This window comes from Stylophora pistillata, chromosome 9 (assembly GCF_964205215.1).
Source record: "Stylophora pistillata chromosome 9, jaStyPist1.2, whole genome shotgun sequence".
Taxonomy (NCBI): domain Eukaryota; kingdom Metazoa; phylum Cnidaria; class Anthozoa; order Scleractinia; family Pocilloporidae; genus Stylophora; species Stylophora pistillata.
The window spans coordinates 23,463,632-23,487,535 of record NC_142527.1 but is presented as its reverse complement, the minus strand read 5'-3'; the positions used below and the strand labels follow the sequence as shown (position 1 = coordinate 23,487,535).

Here is a 23,904-nt window from a genome sequence, read left to right as displayed (position 1 = left end):
CAGGGCGCCCACAGAAGCGGCGTGTCTGGTCGTTTGTTCGAACAGAGTTAATAGAGTTAACTCTGGTTCGAAATATAAAGAAATGTATGGGAGAATATTAGAGTCCTAATATCGTAAACTTATATCAAAAAATGTCTATGTTAAAGCTCAAAATAAATGTAAACCTACCTCACTTGCCGTGTATTGTCGTTTCTGTGGTTCTAAATGGCGAATTTGAGTGGCTGGAAAGCTCATTTTCGACCGCTCCGCTTTGGAATCCGATTTTCACCCAGAAGTTAGAATTGCCCGGCTTCCAAATCGAACACCAGATAAACAAAAAGATTGACGCTTCTTCTCGTGTCATTCAATCGAAGATCCTTTTAAAATCCAAGCGCTAACCGCCAAAAAACTTCGAGAAATGCAGCTTTCCAAGCGATTGGCATCCACGGCACAGATTTGGTGTGCCACAGAGCACCCACACTAGGGGCGTGTCTGGTCATTTGTTCGAAATATAAAGAAATGTATGGGAGAATATTGAAGAGTCGTGATATCGTAAACTTATAGCAAGGAATGTCTATGTTAAGGCTTAAGAAGGAGACGGTAGAGTAACACTTATACAGTAGAGTAACGGTCAACGCAAAATCTAACCAAATCGCTCAAATTCGTCATTTAGAACCACAGAAACGACAATACACGGTAAGTGAGGTAGGTTTACATTTATTTTGTGCCTTAACATAGACATTCCTTGATATAAGTTTACGATATCACGACTCTTCAATATTCTCCCATACATTTCTTTATATTTCGAACAAACGGCCAGACACGCCGCTTGTGTGGGTCTCCCTGTGCTTTCGTTGGTTGCCCTGTGTTCATGAACAAAATGCACCAGACCATACTGCATAGCCAGAGCGAAACCAGATGGTGTGTAACGTTGGGACTCGCACGCGTGGCAACTTGGCAACTAAGGAGGCTAATACAAACTCTGAGGAACACCCTGGTGAAAAAGTACTCTCACGTAATTTCAAACCTGTTGCCCCCCATAAACAGTTCATGATCAAACGGAAGCCTTAAAGGAAATAAGTGATAATAAAATAAAATGATTATTTTACTGTCTCAGAAAGGTAATTATGTCACCTTCACAATTATTTAGTACCTATCTGTTTTCTTTTATACATGAGTTGATATCAGACATATATTTACTAGCTGATAAAACCAAAACACACAAGTTGCAAGTATATTTTACATTTTTATGTTAGTGTTGTCATTTACAACAGTGGGTAATTATATATTTTGCCATTTCAAGTAGGATTCCTCTAAAATGCAAATCTTAATAAAAGGTTGATAGTATTTCGCTGTTTTTTTTTTCTTTTTCTCACAATATTAAAAGCACACGTCAAATGTTTTAGATAGGCTGTGATCATAGATTGTTTGATTGGAATGTACTCCATATAAATTGGATTTAATCAAGAACTAAACAGTTCAAAGGGCTATTATTTTGCACTATATTTCAACAGACAGTGACTGTAATAGTTCACCTCTTAGTCATAGCCCAATACATTTCTTTGCATAAACACATTAAATAAATAAAGGCTGATAGTTTCAAAAGAAAGTGTTTGGGGCTGCATCAGTGGGAGTAACGAAATAATTTGGATATATCAACAAAGTTGAAATGGTAAATTGGCCAGCGTAACGATTACAAAAGCTGACGTTTCGAGCGTTAGCCCTTCGTCGGAGCGAATATTAAAATATCAAACAAGACTATGCACTGCTAATGATGGATGGTACTACGAAATTTTGTCCATGGTCTGTTAACTCTTTGGTTAATTGACAACAGCTTGGATGGATGACAAGGTTTCCTTGGTACCTCAATTCCCTGAGTGATTACATTGTTTACAGTACCTTAACCTTTTGAACCCTCGGACTGACTAGCATCTAATTTCTCCTTACAATATCAGCCCTAAATCACACCTGAAGGTCACGAGAATAATGCTAATGATCACCAACTAAACAAGCTCTTGATTGCTAAACAACTTCTCCTTGTCAGCACCTAAGGTAATACACAGAGAACAATATGGAGAATATGCATTCTGACCTTAACTGAAGATATTGTTTATTAAGTTTGGCCATCCTATAAAATTATTTCAAATTCTATTCACACATGCTAACTATTCCTGGGACTATTGCCAGGTGATTTGCTTCCTCCTGATCCTGAGCTGTCCAACTTTGGAAGCTTCCGTACAGCTGCTACCTTCTTCACAGGGCCTCTCTTTGGATCAATTATCCTTTGATTGTCTGGCAGGCCAAAGTGATTAGGATGTCTGGAAAATGAGAAATTAGTAGATGAGGAAATATGGAAATAGACAACAACAGACTACAGAACTTATGCATATATGTGACCTATAAGTTAAAAACCAAGAAATTGACATTTCAATATCTTTTGTGCTTGAAATTACAACTTCCTGTGTTGGCCCTCAATAACAAGTGAAAATGAAATCCCTGTCTTCAAATACATTAAATGATTTTCTTATTTTGCAACATAAAAAGATACTCAGTCTGAAAAATATTCAAAAATGACTTCCAAACAAATAAGCAAATTTAGCAAACTGGTCTCCACTGTATACAGTTGTCTCAAAGTGTTTTGTATCATCAATACTAGCCAAACCTCAATTTTGCATTGTTCAACTGAGCTTCATTCTCTCTCTGAGCTTCATGAAGTGCTTGTCTTGTTTTCGTTTTAGTGTCATCAATGAATGCAGCAGTCTGAGATACAAATAAAGTAACATAAAGATGGCGAATACCACAAAAAAGGTCTTCCTCTGTTCCTACAAAAAAATATGCTATTTGAAAGACCATTCACTTTCAGTTCACAGTGGCCCACATCATTAGGATTTATTCCACAATCCACAGAACAAAGTGACCACGGGTATTGCAGCTACTTTGCCAGAATGAGATGACAGTCCACTGCAGGGAAAGAAACCTTTCTGTTGATATCTTCTTGAATAAAGCAGATTATTACTTCATGACCAGCAAAGGTATATGCCTTGGTTAAATATAATTACAAGTGAGGATCACGTTCAACAGCTAACTTACCTCATCAAGTTCAGTTAGGTACTTCTTTCTCTCTTCATTAATCTTGTGGTAAGCCTGATTAAAATATTTATTAAGAAGTATTATTCCTTAATCTATTTTGTACCATTCATACAAAGGTAAACATAACATAAGGAGTAGAATTCCTTCCCTTATCCCTTATCATCCCTAACAGAATAAATAAAAAACATTCTGTTAATCATGAATATACATCACTACAAATAGTAATGTGAAGCTCAGGGCTTGACACTAATGGTAGCCAACTAGTCACAGACTAGTACTAACTCAGTTTTGGCTACTGGTTTTCAATTTCCACCAGCCAGTTTGGCTAGTAAACAAACTGAAATTGTTGTAACATCTCAGATGTCACTGGCCCCTTGGCTGGTAAGTTGAAAAGTTGGTATCTGGCCCTAAAGCTGTAGCATGCATTTTGATACCTTAGATTCGTTGTCTAGACGCCATTCCAGGTCTCGTAGCTGACCTTGCAACTCAGTTTTGTCTCTCTCCAGTTGTTTCATTAGTTTTCTTATTTCTGCCTGGTGATCAAAATATAAGAATAGAATTGCTTTGTTATAAATCAGTGCAATCTAGGTTATACAACTTGAATCGACAAAAGAAATAAAACTATATCTCATTAAAGTGGCTCATGCATAAAAAAAAATCATAAAAAAGATGTACATCAATTAAGAATAAATAAAGAACATCTACAGAAAAAAAATTACATTTCTCAACTTACATCTGATAGACCATTATATGTTTTGAGATGATTACTTGGTTTTCCTTTAAAAAAAACATACCGTAAACACAAGAGAGCACCAGTTGAAATAAAAGAAAAACTACATTGAAGACAAATTTATTTATTAGTATTTGACCCAGAATGTTTTCTTAAATGAGGTAAGTATAGCATTAGCTCATGCACTGAAGGAAGATGATTCCTAAACTGACCATGAAAACACAGCTTAGTCAAAGAAATCATCCTTAGACAATCTGGCAACCAGCCACTCTACAGCTGACACAGCACCTCTCCCACCACAGGTTTGTTGCATTACAGATCTCAAAGGCCGAAAGATCCTTAACCTTGTGGCCCCCCTAAGAGTGACTAACATCTAACTTCTCCTAACAATATCATCCCTGAATCAAACATTAAAGGTAATGAGATTGAAGGAGATGATCACCAACTAAAGAAGCTCTTGATTGTGCAACAAATTCTCCTTGTCAGCACCTTAGGAAATGTGCAGAGAACAGTATGGAGAATATGCATACTGATGTTACAGTGTAAAGGGTTAACAAGAGCCTATATTGCTCTTTCTGAACTACAAGGTCACCTAGAGACAATATAAAATAATTCTCCTTGGTGGATTGCTACTGCATTGCACTTTGCTTCCTGACATTTTGTTAGATTTCTCTAACAGTTTTCTGGTACCCTTGTGGCTGAAATTAGCCCCTATGGGGTAGCTTCATTTAACGTATTTATTCATTTATTATTATTTTCTTAGACAGAGAGGCATCTGAGAGTATGAGTCTTACCAAAGAACATAACACACCAATGCATCTCCCATGTTATATTATATTACCGAGATAGCCAGCTCTCTACTTAAGGAGACTTAATATAGGTGTATTGGTCAACTAATATTTTTATATATATTGACTGTACCATCTCGAGATGGAATCTTTAGCTGGCCAAGTTTGTCCCTTAATAGCACAACTTGTTTCTCAAGCTGGTTGTTCATTTCTTGCTGGGTTTCAAATCGTGTCTTCCATTCGTTATCTACAAAAGGCAAAGCAGCAGTAAAATTTCTATAAAACAAACTTTTTTTCAAGACTTCTTGTTGTTGATAAATGAAAACGGAAGATCGAAACGTGACCACTTTGATAAACAGTTGTTTTAAATTTACCTTCGCCTTCTACATTTTCGTTTTTCTCTTCCAGATCGCTGATGGTATTCTCCAATTCAACAGAAGACTGTTCTAGCATCTCCCTACCAAGAAAGAATGCATTGGTCATAGATAAGGGAGCATTCTTCCTTACAACAATATTGAGACCCAAGTCAGATCTCTGATTGACAACCAGTCATTCGATTAGTCGAAGATAATTTACAAAGAGCTGGAGTGTGCCAAAATGGCAACTTGATTACGTTGCACAGCGCTTTAACGGTGAATCATGCGGAATTGGTCCTCGAAAAAAGACGTGAAAAAGAAATGCAGAGCGAGTAGTGCATATTATAAGTTACTCAGCTGATAAAAAACATCACTCATTATTGTAAAACCTGAAGGAGATTCCATGAGACTGAAAACTTCATTAACTTTAACAGCGATGTTGCTTAGTGACTTAAAATAAATTTTAAAATGGAAATAAATGATGCGTCACCATGTTAATAGAATGAGTCCCGCACAAAAAGGTAACACCACTTAAACTGCGGCAAAAATGAGGTAAAATAAATGTTCATTAAGCTTCGACTTCGACATACTTCATTTGTCGTTCTTGTTGTATTTCTGCTTTTAGTCGTTCGATTTCGTAGTCTAACTCCGTTCTTGGTCCGTCTTGATGTTGCTGTGGCTTTGGGCCACGCGGATTACTCATTGTAAAACCTTTCTTTGACTTTTTAGATTGTTTATGAAGTTTTTTCTTGTTATCTACTCTCTCTTTGGTTTTCGTGGTCGGAGTTACCGGAGTTATGTCGGTAAATCTTCGGACACGGCGCATGTCTGGTTTCTATGGTTACGACATCAACTGAAAATCTGGTGATCGATACAGGATTGCTAAACTGGAAAACGAAAGACTGCCTTGTAAAATATAGTTTGAAGATCTTTCCTCCATTAACTCGCAGTCGGGCTTAAATTAAAAAGTTACATTCGTAAATCATAGTCAATTATCGAATTAACGTTTCATTAACACCCCATAAATTACGAGCGACGTCACAACGAAAATGAATGAGTAAAGATTTAAATTGGGTGCCAGGGATCAATTATCTTGAAGAGTCGCACATAACATCGAGCGAGGAATGCTATGAAATGTCTTTCTAGAGTAAGAACTCTTCAAATGATAATTCCCAAATGTCTGATAATCAAGAGCAAAAACCAGAAGTGGGGCAAGATGATAAAACGAAAACCGAAGCTTCATCTGGCAGATCTGTGAAATCTGAAAAACCGGAATCGACTTCCAACCGCGCAGAAAACCCACTTGCTGGAGTGACTGCGCTTCTAGAACGATATGGCTACCAATTGGGAGATATTCTTGGAAAAGGATCTTATGCGGTGGTAAGGAAGGCCTATTCAAGAAGGCACAAAAAATACGTCGCTGTTAAAATCATATGCAAGAAGAAAGCGCCCGAAGATTTTTTATCCAAATTTCTGCCTCGAGAGATCAAGGTTCTTAAGAGACTCCGCCATCCTCACGTTCTTTCACTGATAGAGGTCATAGAGACGAACACAAGGATGTACATTATAACAGATCTGGCGGAAAGTGGTGATCTCTTAGAGTTCATTCGAAAAAACGGTGCGATGTCAGAGGCAAAGGCAAAACAATTGTTCAAACAACTGGTCCTGGGGATAACCTATATTCATAGTCAAGATGTGGTGCATAGAGATCTTAAATGTGAAAATCTGTTGCTGGATAAAGAAAAGAACCTTGTTGTATCTGATTTTGGATTTGCGCGCGATAATTTGACCTCGGCTGCGGGAAAGAAAAAGCTCTGTCATACCTATTGTGGTTCTTACGCCTATGCGCCACCAGAAATACTTAAAGGTGAGTTTCTCCTATCCCTTTTCTATAATTTTTTTTTAATTCCCCTCTTGCACCTGAAATAGAGCTATGACCAGCATTCCGGATCGCCCTCCTTCATAGAGTGTCCGACAACAAAATACTTTCTCAATGCGCACTCCTATCTCAAGCCCAGTGTATTACAGCATATTCTTTTTACATGAAATGAGTTATTTTATTTCAGTCGACTTTCATATTCAACAAATCTGATCTTTTACACGAGTTAAATAAGATAGGGGAGACCATTTTTATAGGAGACTGGACCCGAGTGCGGGATATATGAAGAGAATTTTGTGATCTGATTTGTTACCAGAGTGGGAATGGTGGGCCCTCGGGATTGTCCTACCTATCCCGCAAGAACAGTGAAAATATATAGTGCCCATTGTCACTTTCCATTTTTCTTAGCTTCTAAACAACTTTATTTTCTTTAAAGAAAACGTTTTTCGGTGGTTTTGGATATTACGGACCCTTTCCACCCTGACATCAGTGTGTCTATCACCCATATCGTTCTCTAGCCACAGACTAGTAGAAATTCAGTTTTGGCTAGTGGTTTTCGATTTCCACCGGCCAGTTTGGCTAGTAAACAAACTGAAATTGTTGTAACATTTAAGATGTCTCTAGCCACTTGGCTAGTAAGTCGAAAAGTTACTGTCAAACCCTGTATACATTTCCTTAAGGTGCAGTTGCAAGGAGAATTCTTCAATGATCAAGAACTTCTTTAGTTGGTGATCATTTCCTTTACTCTTGTTATCTTAAGGCATGATTCAAGGATGATCTTGTAAGGAGAAACTAGATGCTGGTCATTCGTAGGGTCAGTTAAAGGGGTTAAACTATCAGAGGAAGGAAACTCGTGCATTCATTAAGCAATTCCTCTTTGTCCCTTTAGGTATAGCTTATGACGCCACTTTAGCAGATGTATGGAGCATGGGCGTGATTCTGTACACCATGGTTTGTGGTCGACTGCCGTTCGATGATTCCAACCTTCGGAGTCTGCTGCAACAAGTTCACCACAAAGTCAACTTTCCTTCAAAGGTTAAACTTGCTGAGCCAGTCAAAGCCATCATCCACAAAATGCTGCAGTGGAATTTAACCGAGCGAGCAACAGTGGAACAACTTAAAACTGACCCATGGCTGACCGAAGAGATGATGGGAGGCGAGCTCGAGATAGCCTCGTCAAAAAATTGAGGCAATTAACGTACCAAGATCAGAAAGGCATAGTTGCGTCCCTTTGTCTGTAGACTATGACCATGAAAAACCTAATTTAGCGTCAGTGGCGTTTAGTAAATGGAGTGACTATTCTTTGAGGTTAAGCACCCCAGAAACAAAACAAGCAGTAATCAATGGATATCATTGGAGATTATTTATTGATCTTCTATCCCAGATGAGCTTTTAATTTACCCATTTCTGGTTCATTGTTTGAAAAAGCGTCCGACTTAAAGGTAGCAGTCTCCATGCAGTTCAGACGGTCAAAATTTGAATCAAGGACAAAGTTTGATGTATAATTCACAACAACCGGCTGAACTAGGAATTCAAAAGGCTCTGAACGAGCATCGGATGAAGAACTAATGTCATGTAACGAACTTCATTATATCGGCAATAAACTATCATCTCAGGAATGATTTAACTGTCATTATCTTTGATTATCTTTCAGTAACTGTTAACATCAAATTCTTGATCATCCGTAGAAAATTCTTTTGGTTTTTCTTTTAACGCTTGAATGGTACCGTTCTCTGTGATGTTAGAGATCTCTTGCGTGCTAAGAGGTCTTTCTTTGTCCTTCACGTCTTTACCATTTTTTTCTTTAATTATGTCGCTTTTGAAATTTTCCGTTGTGTTGACATCACTTGTATTATTTTGTAATTCTTTAGCTAAATCGCTTCCTGGAATTTCGAATTCACCTCCGGCTAGTTCCAGTCTCTCCTCGTCCTCGATCGCAGCTTCTTCCTCGTGTTCCTCATCATGCATTGCAGGCTCAGTGTACACAGGTACGAGGCGCGTAAAAACCTGTAATCTGTGATTCTTCGTATCCGCTACAATTATATTTCCTGCGGTATCAAGGGCAATATCATACGGGGTATCAAGACATCCCGGATCCAAACCGATCGTTCCGAACGACCCAAGGGGCTCACCTGACAAAGTAATTGCCTGGATTCTATGATTTCGACTGTCTGCTACGAAAATATTGTTATTATGATCAAGTGCGACCCCTCTTGGGCAAGCAAACTTTCCCGCTCCCACCCCCTGCACACCAATAGTTGTACTCTCCCCCAGGCTCTCTTGGCTGAAGATTTTCAGGCGATGATTTTCGTATTCCGACACAATGACATCACCGTTTCTTTTAACTGTAATGCCCATGGGGCAATGCAGGTCATGAAGTCCTCCAATGAAACAAAGGAAACTCCCATTAAAAGTGAATTTTTGAATTCTGTGGTTTGCTTTATCAGCTGCGTAGATATTTCCTTGAATGTCAAATGCCACTGCGCTAAGCTCCGGTCGTTTGTCATTCTTGCTGTAGATAGGCAAAACTGGACGAAGAAGTTCACCTAAAAGAGATGAGGGATATATTTTTATTAAAAACTGGATCATTGGATAATGCAAGTCAAGACCTTTTATTGGCTTAGCCATTATGGTATATGAGCCAATATACCATAATCTACAAAGATGGTCAGCGTACGCGTCAGCTTAAAATTAAAAGGGAGCTAAAAAATTTAATAAAATTTAATAATTTAATTTAACGTTAATAATAAAACAATTATTCTACTCGCGCTTGTTGAATATGAGAAGATTATCGCCAACTTAGCGCTACGCGCCTCGTTGGCTATCTATCATCTCATATCCAACGCGCGCTCGTGGAATAATTGTTAAATATATCAGTAGAGGAAAAGGGTCATAGTTTTTCTGAACAAAACTGATTAAGTTTCCAAAGAAACTATCGTGCCGCGTCAGTAAGGGCATAAATGAATCAATTTGGTTTTGTTAACTGAGTTGATAAAGCAAAATTGGCCACCGTAAAGAGTTTATGAAGCTGAGGTTTCGAGTTTAGTTTAGTTTAGTTTAATTCATTCGCCACAGAAATGGCAGGAGAAAGGAACAGAACTTTCGTTTCAATTGACACCTAACCCCTTTTTTACCCACCCATTCCACCCCGGGGAGGACATCCATCATACAGTAATCTCGTGTGTGGGAAATTAGTGTTAGTACTTCGTCATTCTGCCTCTTTGGAGGCGTCCTCCTTCAACCTCGTTCCCAGGGCCTTTTGCCTTAGATGGGGATGGGGCGCTCCACCCCCAACTAAGGGAAAAGGCCTTGGGAACGAGGTTGCTCCTCCTTGGCGGTAACGTGGTGGGTATGGTATTTTTTGCCTAACGATCAAACACACTGCTCTCTGTCTCTTTCGCTCTTCGTCGGAAAATGGAAACACAATGGCTTATGGGGCCAAGGCAGACAATGAAACGACAAGAAAAAGATTCACTTATAACTTAGGACTGACCATGTCTCCAAACGGACGTCCGTGTTACCACTAATTACCAATATCTTAAAGGGGCGTTTCTGATTGGTTTTGAAACTTTGTAGGGAAGCAAGAGGAATAACAATAGCTTATTGTAGTGTTTCTCCCTATTTGGATTAATACCTCGGCTACAAGATGGTATTTATTTTGTTGGTTATCACATCCTTGACCACATTCACGCGATTATCCTTATATTATAGTATTTAATTGAGTTCATCAGTTTCCAATGAAGCAGTTATGTAGAGCACTTGGTCTGATTCATGCATTACTCCATAGTAGCATATCGAACTCTTATACTCAACACTTATCCTACCTGTTTTGCTAAACACGCGTAATATCTGTGAGTCAGTCATCACCAGATCTCCTCGCAGACTGACTGCCAAGGCGATTGGTCGGCTTTTCCCGCCCAGAATTAATGGCTCCCGCGCAATGTCACCGCTCACGTCTAGAATTTGAATACGCCCGTTGCCATAATCAGCGACGTAAATATATCCTTGAGTTCGGTCGACAGCCACGCTAGTGGGAGACTGGAACTGAGGAGGATATACGCGTTTCCCTTTTCGACCAATCACATTTGATTCTCGTTCAGAAATTTCGCCGTAGTCCAGAACCTATTTGAGACAACGTAAATATATAATGTATGATGAAAATGTGTTAGGATTGAAAAACATGTTCTCACGGATGCCTGTATTTAGAGGAGCATGGTGACGACCCGGACATACGCATTGGGTATCTCGCAGGTATCCTCTCTAGCCAATTATCATACGGTCCGCCATATTGGACTTGGAAAGAGAGAATCTCAATCTGCTGCTTGTTTCTTTAGTGGTCGTCTTTGAAACGGCGACGTAGAAAAAGAGATACACGGAGCTAGACGATATATAGAGAGAGGAAAGAGGAGTGGGTACAAACCATAGAAAATGATAACTGTTGTCTTCCTCCTTTTTTCCGTAGGTTCCTTCGCGTCCTTGCTGACGCGTCACGGTGCTTAGAGAAGAGATTGTTAACAATGCTAAGAATAACCATGCACGTTGCCCGAAGAACGTATTCGGATCGAACGCCTTATTTGGTCATTCGAATTTTAGAGAATCAAAGAATCCCTTTCAATACAATGATTATGATAAAATTCATAGTATTGTCGGGAAATTTAAAGCTACCCTAGATCTACACAAGAGAGGGTAAGCTTAAAAAATGAATGAGTTTCTTATAAGCATAGGGTCCCTGATACCACTTCCTAAGTTATGTCAGACTTCACCACGACGCATCTATTCTCGTGGCAGAAATGTCACACAAACTGCACGCATTGCTTGGTGGACATTTCAAAATGAATGCAACTTTACACCACCTACCTTATATTCCAGTCTCCTTGTCAAGTGTGCCGTCTCATTCACTGCGTTACCACGGTTACCATTCAAGGGACACTGACACGCTCTAGTCGCTGGTCTTGAGAAAGGTGTCAGCGGTTTCATTCGTCGTGTATCTTCCAATTCAAGCGAAAGACTCTCGAGCTTTTCTTGTAAATCCGCCAAAGATCGTTGATTTTTCCTGGTGCTTTGCTTGAGAGCGCGTACTTGCATCAAAGAGTCGTGAATGTTATCCTCTAGAACAATTAAGTCTTGTGTTTTGTGTCTGATCTCTACATGAGTAGTCCTTATCAAGTCCAGAGCATTCTGATGTTTTGCGATGAGCTCATCCTCCTCTCTTTTTGTCTTTTCGTATTCCTCTTGCTTCTCCTTTAGTTCTTTTTTAATCGTCGAACTGCTGTGGTTTTCGTCCAATTTCTGTTTGATTTTGTCCACTTCAACTTGTTTCTTTTTCAAGAAGAATCGAACCGTTTCTAATTTTCTTTCAAATGATTCTATATCACTCTCGTACTTGACTATCTTGCTTTTCAAACTTTGAATTGTCTCCTCAAGGATGACCATACTTTCGTTGTTTGCCAGGATTTGTACCTCAAATTCTTTGATCTGATTGGAGATTTCTACATCTGCGTCCTCGCACGTTCTTATTTCATTCTCCACATTTTCGATCATCCGTAGTAAAGTCTCCCGTCTGTTGTTCAGTCTGGAGGCTCGTTCACTCTGTTGCCGCTCACCTAAGAAGAAAGAGTAGAAAACCGCCTCCTAGTTAGCTCAATGGATAGAGCGCTGGACTGTTGTGCGAGAGGTCGAGAGTTCGAGCCCCGGCCGGACCAACACTCAGGGTCTTAAAATAATTGAGAAGAATATGCTACCTTTCTATAACATCAAGAAATGGTTAGATATTCTAGTCTTCTCGGATAGGGACGAATAAATGGAGGTCCCGTCTCCTGCAGGGTTAGGGGCAGGAGACGTTAATTTCCCACGTATGTGATTTCTGTGTGATGGATGTCCTCCCCTCGGGTGGGATGGGTGGTTAACAGGACCCCCGTTGATACCAGTGTTTACTACAATGAAGGGGCTATCCTGTATAAATATAGATGTCTGTCTGTCTGTCTGTCTGTCTGTCTGAGTCTTGCTTTTGGAACACAGATAAACCACCTTATGAGTGCGTTGACAAGTAGGACTGACATATGAAAGAACTGTGAAGAACTGTGGTGGCGGTTACCAAGAAAATGCTGCAGCAAATGGCTTGAACCCGGGGGGGGGGGGTAAACAAGTGAAAGTGTAGTGTGATCGTCCGGGTGAGTGTAGTCCTGAGAAGGACTATTGTCGGTGGTAGTGACTGACGTTTCGACAACCTGTGCGGAAGTCATCATCAGAGTCAAGTGAATAGTTGTTGTCAGTAGAATGTTCTTATTCCAGTTCGTTTAAAATGATTGGTCAGTTTTGCCGTGATGTTATTGGCTGTAAGACTCAAGTGGCGTAAGTCGGTCGTGACATGATTGGTCTGTTTCGATCCGTCGGTAAAGTTAGGTCGTCAGGCTGTTCGGTTCGTTTGTAATGTTTATGTCGTGAATGAGTCGTTTGTATGGGGCCGGTAGTAGTTGACACCTGTTTTGGGGTGTCTGTTCTAAGTTAGCAAACCAGCTTTCCAGAGTCAGTCGTTGAAAGTAGTCAGTGCTGTAGGTTAGACATTGCGCAGAGTCCCAGTCAATATTGTGGTTCGTAAGTCGATAATGTTCAATTGTGTACTTTCAAAACTGCAGTTTCAGTGCTATGCAGAGTCTTACAGTATATGCAGATTGCAGGGGTTCGTATAGCGCATTGGTAGTAAGATATGTGTAGGTAGTAAGATATGTGTATTGGTAGTAAGATATGTGTAAAAACACAGCTTTTTCAATTAGTTTGGAAAAGAACTTCAGGTTGGACACAGGACGAAAATTAATGAAATCCCCAGAGTCAGAATTAGATTTCTTTAACAAAGGTTTCCCCATAGGAGTCTTGAGATCCCTCGGCATCTCACCAGTAGAAAGTGATGGGTTAATGATATTCTTCAGAGCAGGCACCAATGTCACGTAATACTTCCGCACAACAGTAGCAGGTAGAGCATCGAGTGAGCATGACTTAATGGTATTGTTTTTAATGAGATCAATGACTTCAACTTGTTCTCAAGCCTTCTCCGTAGTCTCTTCTCGGCAGCAATTTCATCAGTGTACCAGGGTGCGTTAGGATGTTGAGTAATAGTTCTTGATTTCAACGGCGCCAACTTGTCAAGAGCACCCAATAAAGTTGCATCATACATTTGTAAACGAGAGTCAAGGCCAGATGTTCCAACAACCCTGGGTGGCGTATTGCATCATGAAGCTTGTTGATATCGAGGCTCTTGAGTCTTCTATAGACAATAGTTTTACGTGCTTTGAGTGGTTTTTCATAATTCAGGTTAAAACAGATTGGCTTATGGTTAGAGATAGGTAATTGCTCCAGAGTAGATAAGCTTGCCAGGAAAAAAAACATCAGCATCAGATCTTGTTATTACCAGGTCTAAAAATATGACCATGGTGGTGAGTAGATGCCTTGACATTCTGTTTTAAATTAAAATTCTCGAGAAGAGATGAAAAACGAGTAGAATTACCATCATCAGATGCATCCCCGTGAAAATTAAAATCACCCACAATAAGAAGTTCAGCGTTCGAAATGATGACTTCTTCCATCAAAATAGAGAATTCATTCAAAAAATACGTCAACAGTGAGGGAATTATCGGTCGATGGAGGTGGACGATGAACAACAATGATCCTCACATATTTATAATGGATAAAGATGCAGTCCATGTACGCAAAACTTTTGAAAGATGAATTCGTACGTCTTGATTTAACATTGAGCACAGTCTTATAAAGCAACCCAACACCACCCCCATGGCCACTTGATCTCGGGTTATGAAGAAAGGAGTAACCAGATGGGCAAAGCTCACTAATAACAACATCATCGCCACGACAATGAAGCCACGTCTCTGTTATAACAAGAATGTCAACAGCTCTATCAACAAAAAGGTCCTTTATAGGCAGAGTCTTATTACGGACTGAACAAGCATTAATAAGAGAGAACATAAAATTAGATGTCTTCGTACTATTTGAGCCAAGGGAACTTTACCCACGGATCGAAACAGACCAATCACGACCGACTTACGCCACTTGAGTCTTACAGCCAATAACATCACGGCAAAACTGACCAATCATTTTACACGAACTGAAATAAGAACATTCTACTGATAACAACTATCATCCACTTGACTCTGATGATGACTTCCGCACAGGTTATCGTAACGTCAGTGACTACAACCGACAACAGTCCTTCTCAGGACTACACTCACCCGGACGATCACACCACACTTTCACAATAAAATACTGCAAAGCATTTTGGTCCGAAAATCTCCTTTAAGCTAAATGTTATGCATCAAAACACCGTGCTTTTTTTGTTTTTGTTTTTATTTTTTTTTTCGTGCGTTTAGGTCTGCATTGCTTAGAGTCTTGAAAAACCAGGTCTACTGACGAAAACCGCAGAAGCATGGTCGTCCTTTTAAAAAATGATTGTTTTAAAGTTTAATCAAAATGAAGGGATAAAAAAAAAAAAAAAATCACACGTCATCATACTTTATTCTCCTCAAATCATGGCTTAGATGCGCTCTTGAAGATCTAATAATCCAATCAAGAAGTTCAAGTTTCGAAGAACTCATCCTTAAGACACATGCAGTTTAAAAGATACAATATGACCGCGCAGCAAGAACACTTGTATCATAGACAACCCATACCATATATTAAAAGAATACGAAAGGACCTGGAAGAATATAAGTGAAAGAGTGCGTCTTCGTTTGCGCGTTAATTGTCATTTTCCAGTGAGATTAATTAAAACAGTTCATGATAATTAAACGCGCCGGCTCAATACACCTCCGGGACATTTTGCGTTTTTGGATGAATAGTTCTTTTTGTAAGCCGGTAGTTAAACCTGGCTGCTCAAACGCAGTTGCTTTAGAATGTAAATTCTAGTGTTGTGCAGTGTTCCTTTATCAATATTCAGTGGACATAAGAGAAATTATGACATTTTAATTCCTTTTTGAATTGTTAGACAAGTAAACACAACAAACAGCCGACACAGAAATGAAAGCAATTTAGAACTTTGTCATTGTTTATCGGTCTGTAGAATCGTATCATTAAAACTAGCTTCTTGACAACAAAGTGTGAAAGTCTTGAATATGTTTTTCACGTTTGGTCTGTGTGAAATCTCGCAAACTTGTTTTCTGCCAGTCACGTACGGTACTGCATGAAATAATGTTTATTGAAGCCAAAGAAAGAACTATCAAAACGTCATGAAAGATATATTAATTTTTGCGAAAAGCTTATCGAAATATCGTGATTCATCTGGGCGGATCTAAGTAGAAATGTATCTCTAGTATCAGCCCTCTTCGGTCAGAAAAAGCTGGAAGAAATCCACGTGAATACTTGGAAATTATCAACAGGTAGTTATTAAAATTAACCCGGTTACTAGCGCAAATTGAATGGAATGGCAATTAATCAGGATTTAACACTCACCAATAATTGTCACAGAAGTAAATTTTTCCCTGAACTCATCCACTAAGTGAACTTGTTTCAAACACTTAGCTTCTATCAGAAGTTTTCTCATAAACGCTAATTTCTTCTCGGACACCAAACCTCTCTTCCTGAGCAGCTCCGTGAGCTCCTGTCCCGAGTCGAGATGCTCCAATGTCTCCTTATTTATGTGTCCTTGTAGTAAATACTTCATGTAACGGACATCGCTAAGCTTTAACTCTTTCCCAATGTCGTAGAGAAGAACGTGGAAAGGTGTGCTATTTACCGCTAGCGCTGACATTGAAAAATGTGCATCAAAAGCTTAACCGATTCACTTGAGTTGTCACTTGTTCCCTGGTTACAATCCAACGTCAAATTTACACAATTTACATAATATTTACTCAATTCTTTCTATTATATTCACGCGTTGCTTAGGGAAAACAAAAGCGAAGAGTATTGTCAAAGATTAAGTCAATGATCGGACTAAAATCCCATTCTTGATGTCATTAGTGCGACTCATTTGGCTAACGTTCGAGCTGGGAACTCTTTGTCAAGACGAGGGTAATGGGTGCTTTTTTGTAGTCTGACAGTAACTGATGGCCATTTTAACCAGAAGTTTCTTAGATTAAAGGGGTTAAGTTTCTAAAGAAACTATGGTGCTGTGTTGGTGGAGGGTAGTATAAGTCGATTTGGTTTTTTCAACTGACGTACAACTGACGTTCGGGCGTCAGTCCTTCGTCAGAGCGATAGAAGGTTATATGCGGCCTTTGGTTAAAGGTAATCCAGAGTTTTTATCAAGTACATTGGAGTAATGGCCCGGGGGGGTACTCGATATACTCCTGGGGGGGAGGTGCGGCGCGGCCCCTCTTACACTGACCCTGTTTAAGACAAATATTGCTGATTTTTTCTACCCTGTTTAAGACAGAATTCCGATTTTTGATACCCTGTTTAAGACATTTAATGTGCCTAGTTTCAATGCCAAAATCAACGGAATTCAATATTAATTAAAATTAGAGCTTGTAAAAATTTTCTTGTTCATCTTCCAAGAAAAGATATCCTGTTTAAGACAAAAATTGATAAATCGAAACCCTGATTAAGACAAAAAATGATAAATTCGATACCCTGATTAAGACAAAAAGCTCGGAAAACATACCCTGGCTGGCCGCACGTCCCCATTAAGCCCTTATAAGGGAATACCCCCGGGAGTGACGGTAATCTCTTTTTGCACTGGCGAACCGTCAATACATTCATTTTCACTAAGATATTTTTTGCAAATATTTCCGGTTTAACTTTGCGTCTCTCTTTTATTCTTTTTCCAAACCTTTCTTTCCAGTTGTCTACAATCAATGCTATCGGTCATACAGTGTGATCCGAACAGCTAATGTAACTGGGATTCTCCAATTGCGCCGCATCCTCGGAGACCGAGGAGCTGTGAGTTGACATCGACTCCCAGCCCCTGGATCTCCGAGGATGTCCCACCCCGGAATTGGTTACTTTTTTTCAACTTGAAAAAAAAAGAAACATAAGAAAAAAAAAAAAACAAAAAAAACAACAAAAAAAAAAAATTGAAGAAAAAACATGTATAAGTCAAGACTTCTTTTCCAATTAACACATTTTCCCCAGGCCTTGAAAGTGCGATTATATATTTGCATACCTATTCCAATAATTCTAGAACTTACGACTTACTCTCAGGTAAAAAAAACGCAGAAAGACTGTAAGTAAACGTTTTTGCCCCCTTCTGGGAGCAAAACCTTGGAGAAAATATTAGGTTAGTCGTAGAATAGTTCAGCAATTCAAAAGGATCATTTTTCAAGTCAACACATAAGTATTTGTATTCCCCTGAAAAAGAAAAAGGAGTATCAGCAATACACAGTCTTCCATATATCCCAGTTGAAGACATAAATACGTTCTTTATTGATGAATATTTACAATTGCACACAAAAAAGGTCAAGAAAAAAACTGCACTTTACTGCTGGGAATTACTATGACATCAGTTTTGTAACTTCATTTATTTAGTTAAATATTGCATAAGTAAAATAAGACAAGAACACTGTAATAAATAAAGATAGTAGTGAAACCACAATCTTAGCATAAAGAATCAACAAATATGATAACTCTTGAATAATAAATTCCTTATTCATGCCGAACAACAGTCTTAGAGACTAATCAATACAATTTATGATTGTTTACAAAATTCAAAACCCATCTCTTAAAATGCTGTAGAAGATTCATGCTCGAAATATGCCATATCTCAATAAGTATTGTTTTTTGACAAAAATGAATACAAGAAAAATAATAAAAATATTTATAATACTTCATGCCTAGTCAATAGATGTACAACATCAGCTGAGCAAGTTTCACATTGCTGACCAAAGTTCTGACTTCCAGAAAATACAATAAAACAAATTCAATGCCATTCTGGGTCTGGTCTTAGATTAGAATTATATTAAAAAATTATTAATAATAGTGTTAATAACATTCATAATAATGATCAAAATAATATTGATAATTAAAGATTCATTGAACCCCCTATATGTATTCACAGAAGGTAAAATGCTCAAATTCAGAAGCAATGATGCGTTTAGGATTCTTCATCAGATGAAAACAATGGTGCTTTATCAGTGTTCTTGTTATTTTGTTTACAAACAACAGCTGTGTAACGCCTGCTTGAGCCCTGCTGTACTTTGTTAATCAGCTCCTTTAATTTTGATGGTGAGGGCATGTTACTAAGGAAGCGGCCATTGCGGGTGTGTGAGGGAGTGTTTCCTCTTGATCGAAGATTGTAACGAACTGATGGACTTGAATCATGAACCTGACAACATAAAAAGGCAATAACATCATAAATACTGGAGGATAAAGCATAGAAATTCATGGCTCTCACTAGCTAAATAAAAGGTTCATACTTTAGGTCACAAAACAAGTTTTTTTCCACTAGGACTCATGGCTCTGGCACAAAGTGAGCAGAAAAAAATGGGGTTCTGTAACTTGTAGTATAGACCAAGAAACAAGGTCAGTAGGATATTGCATCTCTGGGTTCAAATAGAAGGGGAAGATTCCAGTTCAAACAAACTTTTGAATTCAGCAGGCTGTACAGTGAAACACAGCCCACTAAATTGACCAATCATAGCACATGGTTACTAGCTGAGAGATATCATAAGGAGGGGATAGTGTTCGTGGGAGGAAGGGGGGCTGACTAAGGGAAAAAGTAGACAGAGGGAGGAGCTAGGTATGGAGCTTTTAATCTCCCTCTTAACCCCTGTCATTCATTTTTGATCCAGAGTTCACAAGAAAAAGCATGTATTAACTGGCTAAACAAGTTCCAAGGAAGGAAATGGGCTGCAGATAACTAATTCAGGTCAAGATAGTGTTAATAAGATATATTAATTACCTTATTCAAATCACACACTGGATGCCTAAGAGTATGACCTAAGACTGTCTTCTACCCAAGACACTCAGGTCTATGGTTTGACAAACCCTTAGGAACCCCCTACAATTTTTTTTCATACTTTAAGGAAAACATAAAAAAGTAAATATTAAACCAAAAAAAAAAAGAAAATCTCAGTTGTAGGGATCTTTGCTAACTTAATTCGGATTCCCCTTTTGAGATATTATTCTAGTTCTGCATCTAAAAATTACCCAAACACAAAAGAAATTCTAAAACACATCTAACCCTTTCATTACTCCTTGTTCTTCTGGAAGATGCAGAGTCTGTCGCTTTAGGTGTTCCTCTAGGTTTCCCTCCAGTCACTTGAGTTCTTTTGACAGGTTTGGCTTCTTCAATCTCAGAATCATTGTGATCTTCTTCCTCACTGCTCTCATCTGAAAAACTCTCCAGGTCTGACTCATCAGGCGTATAGCTGCAATCAGACTCATCATCATCATCATCATCGTACAAGTTTTGTGCACAATCACTGATGGGACCATCTTGTGCATCACAAATTTGGACGTGTCTTGAACCAGGATGTATAATACTTCTGATCCACTGCCTGCATAAAAAAAATATTATTTTGGCACCTATGAGTAGAGAGTACGCTGGCTAGCTTGGTTTGTGGTTTGCTGGGATGGCTGAATCATAGTTACTACTGTATATCCCAAGCCCCAGAAATAGGCAAGATGAAGCCACCGGTATCCCTGTGTTTTGATTGGCTGCCAAAGATGCTAACAAAAGCACATGAGAATAGCATGGTATGTTTCCTCTCTTAGAGGACCCCTATTGACGTGACCAGCTGTCTGTGATACTGCTGACAGTTTTGCAATGGAAAGAGATTCCTTGCCAAGTACCATTTAGCTGCTCGAGTAAGGCAACCTCAAACTGGCTAAAAGGGTTCTTATAGCAGAGAAGGTGTAATGCCACTCAACAGCAAGAAATATAAGCTTGATATGCTTATCAACAAAATTTGCTATTTCAGGAGCCACCAAACATGCAAAACCAAAGATCAATGTTTATCTTGGTGTATTTTTATGAAGTTCTCATTAGTTTTCCATACAGACTAATAAATGTTCAGCAGTTTGTGTCAATTAATGTAAATTTGCAGCATGTTTTCCAGATATATGGACACTCACAACCAAGCTGCACCCCTAATTTGCTACCAAAATTTTGAGGAAATGGTGCAGCTTATACTTCGGAGTTTATGGTATGTTTTCTATGAGTTCTACCTCTCCACTCATGACAATGGCAACAAAAACAACAAAAAATATAAGTTCCAATATCAGTTGTACCTGTTCTGTGATGGCTGTGGTGAAGACTCTCCATTTGTTAGTGCCTTCAGACTTTTGATCTTCTCCTGCCATCCCTTCATTTCTTGAATCTGAAGCTGCATCTCGCGAAGCATATCAAAGTTGATTTTGTTGTAATCTTGATATTGGTATCCAACAACCATTATAACAACAGTTGCAATAATGAGGTATAGCTTTCTAAAAAACCAAAGTCTTGAGTGTATCACTTCCTGTGAGACAAATGTGAAATGTAGTGGTCAGGACTATCAAAATGCATACTGGTATGCTTTCAAACTTGTCAGAGAGTAAACAGATAAGTGCAACTGATATAATTCACATTTTCTCTAAAACATTCACAAAGCTTGCCTTATAATTAACAAGGTTTATTCCCTCAAGGAGGCTTAATGATTTGGAGTCTGGCCTCTGTATCTAATACCCCATTCACACCAAAGCCTAAACATGCTTTAAAGCTGTTTTGTTAAACATGGTTCAACACAACAGCTCCATAGCAGCTGCTCAAATCAATATTTGGTTGACTTCAAATGTGACACATTGAAAATACAATTTAGCAATTGCTTGAATCTTGTGGAAAATTTAGTTTTTCAGTTCTCTGCTTCTGATTTTTATTCAGTTAAACCTGGTTTAAATAAACAAGTTTTCTGGTGTGAATGGGGTATAAGACTCAATGTTTGAGCCTTTTGTAAGGTTCTCTCTTTTTTGTTATTAGGCAGAACAATTTCCTCTCTAAGAAACTATTTACAAAGCTTATGATAATAATGGTAGGCAACATGGGTATCACAGGATAATATGGTTCTATCAACTGAGTTGATAATGTGTTATTAGTCACTGTAAAAAGTTCTTAAGCTGGCGTTTCAAGTGGTAGGCTTTCATTAGAGGAAATGGAAAAATAGCTAACTCTTAAAACGTCAGAATATTTGATTCACACATACAGTTAAAACCACTATGTCTTACTGTGTTGGTTGACTGAGTCTCTGTCACTCCCCAAGATGTCACCAGCCGCTCAATGAATATGAGAATAAACAATCCAATGAAAAGCGGAAGTCTGCCAGCTGCTGTGCGTGGAGTGCTTGTGAGGAAATAACACGTACATACAGCAGCAATGTAGAAAGATACCGATTGTAAACTTATAAACTCTCCAAGAATCAATGATTGCAGTTTTTGGACTTTTTCAACAGCTTTGAAGACACTATCAAATGTTTCAGTGAATAAAGCTTTTTGCTCGAAAGCATTTTGTTTCATTTCCTCGAAGGCTTTTTTTGCAGTTACCGTAGAATTCTTCAGGGTCGCAGATAACTGGATTTCATTTGAAATGATTTCCTTCTGGTTTTCAAGTGAAATATTCTGTTTTTGTAGCACTAGGATTTGTCTCTGGGCAGACTCCTCCAGCTGATCAGCAACCTGTTGGGAAGTTCTTGATAATTCAGAGATAGTGTCTTCTGTTCTTGCTTGCCACAACTCGCTTTTCACGTAGAAACAGATGTTGGTCGTATGAGCAAAAAATGTCGTATACGTTAAATATGTCGTGTCGTCCATTGATCCCGTACATTCCTCAATCGATTGCGTCTCCCTAGAACAAGAATAAATTTTTCTTCTTGATTTAGACAAGTGGCAGTTCGTAAAATCGATCGCCAGATAGCTCTGTTCCACGTCTCCAAGGGTCTTGCATCGTTTCCCAATCCCTGCAACAGCTTTCTTCCAACAATCACTGCTCTTAGCGTTTGCCGTGAACTCTTCCAATTTCGACTTCCCAGCTTGTATTTTTTCTTTAGATATCAGTTCAAAGTCAGCTTCATCTATCACGGTCGCTGAGTCGGCACTTATTATATTTAAAAGCAAAAGTAGTAGAAGAACCTCACATATTCTAAGCGCCATTTCGTATCTTTTTTTTTTCAAGTTTTGGCGCTCCACCTGGGCACTAGGTCACAGGACCTCGCCTGTTACCTTGCTAGATTTAGAGATGGGTCTACCGGTCTATTCACACCTTTAGCGTTTATAACTAATGGCGGAATGGGAAATGAGTGCCAGCGTTTGCTGAAGCATCTTGCAGATAAGATAGCTCAGAAAGACACCGAGCCGTATAACACCGTTATCACATGGCTCAGGACACAAATCTCTTTCGAACTCCTAAGATCGGTAGACGCATGCGTGGGAGGTTCACGAATGCCTTTTCATCTAAAGTTTTTCTTTTTAGGGCAATTTTCAAGCTGAATGCCTCTTGTCAGTTTTATACATGATGTTGAATTTTTATGGAATCTTTGTATACTAATTTTATCAATTATATTTTTTGTAAATGATCTTGAATTGTTATTAAACGAAGAGTTGTGATCAGGGGATTGAGCAGCTATGTATGTGGTTCGAGAAGCGGACAACTGGAATTTGAAGAACTTCAGATCAATTGTAGGAGAGTGATCAATAACCTTAGGAGGCATTTAATATTTGTCTGGGGAAATGTCAACGACATCTGGGATAAGTTTTTCACACCCGTGTTCATGAGATCTAGATCTAGAGGTTTGACTTCGCAATCAAATTAAAAGCAAAGGACAAAGTTGAGAAAAAAAAATACTTTCAGAAAAATATTCACAGATGCGTCCCTTCTACTAATTGACAAGAACTCAAAACTTTTTAGGGAAGTAAAAAAAGTAAAACAAGTCTCGGCTAATGGAGGACTTTGCACTGATAATTCGAGGCTTCTACACCCGCAACCCCCTCAGGCAACCCGCGGCCGCGGGAACTTTTGCAGCTACTGTCTTCCGTGCCCGGACGGTAGGGAATTTAACACAAAAGATCTTTTCTCCGGGGTAAGCTTTTTTTTAAACTTTTCCTGGGTGGGGTGGGGAATTTGAATAGGAAGTTTTAGTCCAAGTGTTTTATTTTAAGATAAGATAAGGAGAACAA

At 38.8% G+C, this 23,904-nt stretch overlaps 4 protein-coding genes across 5 annotated transcripts; 1 reads left to right on the top strand and 3 right to left on the bottom strand.

Annotated features, from left to right (window-relative positions):
- Positions 1 to 1,066: 1,066 nt before the first annotated feature.
- On the bottom strand, positions 1,067 to 5,784 carry LOC111339011 (coiled-coil domain-containing protein 169). Its single transcript, XM_022945588.2, has 8 exons — positions 5,534 to 5,784; positions 4,962 to 5,044; positions 4,721 to 4,834; positions 3,803 to 3,846; positions 3,504 to 3,602; positions 3,070 to 3,123; positions 2,642 to 2,739; positions 1,067 to 2,297 (listed from the first exon to the last, which is right to left on the bottom strand). The coding sequence occupies exons 1-8, from the start codon at positions 5,767 to 5,769 to the stop codon at positions 2,141 to 2,143; spliced, it is 885 nt and encodes a 294-aa protein (XP_022801323.2). The 5' UTR covers positions 5,770 to 5,784; the 3' UTR covers positions 1,067 to 2,140.
- Positions 5,785 to 6,008: 224 nt separating this feature from the next.
- Positions 6,009 to 8,444, top strand: LOC111338985 (testis-specific serine/threonine-protein kinase 4). The gene is made up of 2 exons (XM_022945558.2): positions 6,009 to 6,810; positions 7,712 to 8,444. The coding sequence occupies exons 1-2, from the start codon at positions 6,120 to 6,122 to the stop codon at positions 8,008 to 8,010; spliced, it is 990 nt and encodes a 329-aa protein (XP_022801293.1). The 5' UTR covers positions 6,009 to 6,119; the 3' UTR covers positions 8,011 to 8,444.
- On the bottom strand, positions 8,171 to 16,606 carry LOC111338993 (uncharacterized). The gene is made up of 4 exons (XM_022945568.2): positions 16,276 to 16,606; positions 11,680 to 12,425; positions 10,647 to 10,944; positions 8,171 to 9,368 (listed from the first exon to the last, which is right to left on the bottom strand). Exons 1-4 carry the CDS (start codon positions 16,571 to 16,573, stop codon positions 8,473 to 8,475), a joined length of 2,238 nt encoding a protein of 745 aa, XP_022801303.2. The 5' UTR covers positions 16,574 to 16,606; the 3' UTR covers positions 8,171 to 8,472.
- Positions 16,607 to 18,162: 1,556 nt separating this feature from the next.
- LOC111339004 (uncharacterized) lies at positions 18,163 to 22,975 on the bottom strand. Of its 2 annotated transcripts, XR_015991670.1 has the most exons (5): positions 21,961 to 22,975; positions 20,992 to 21,218; positions 19,943 to 20,258; positions 19,661 to 19,777; positions 18,947 to 19,084 (listed from the first exon to the last, which is right to left on the bottom strand). XR_015991670.1 is itself a non-coding variant. In XM_022945580.2 (4 exons), exons 1-4 carry the CDS (start codon positions 22,879 to 22,881, stop codon positions 18,854 to 18,856), a joined length of 1,695 nt encoding a protein of 564 aa, XP_022801315.2. In that variant the 5' UTR covers positions 22,882 to 22,972; the 3' UTR covers positions 18,163 to 18,853. The 2 variants fall into 2 exon arrangements, 1 of the variants encoding a protein (XP_022801315.2); XM_022945580.2 differs by lacking the exon at positions 19,661 to 19,777 and having other exon boundaries at positions 18,163 to 19,084; positions 21,961 to 22,972.
- Between the last annotated feature and the right edge of the window lie 929 nt (positions 22,976 to 23,904).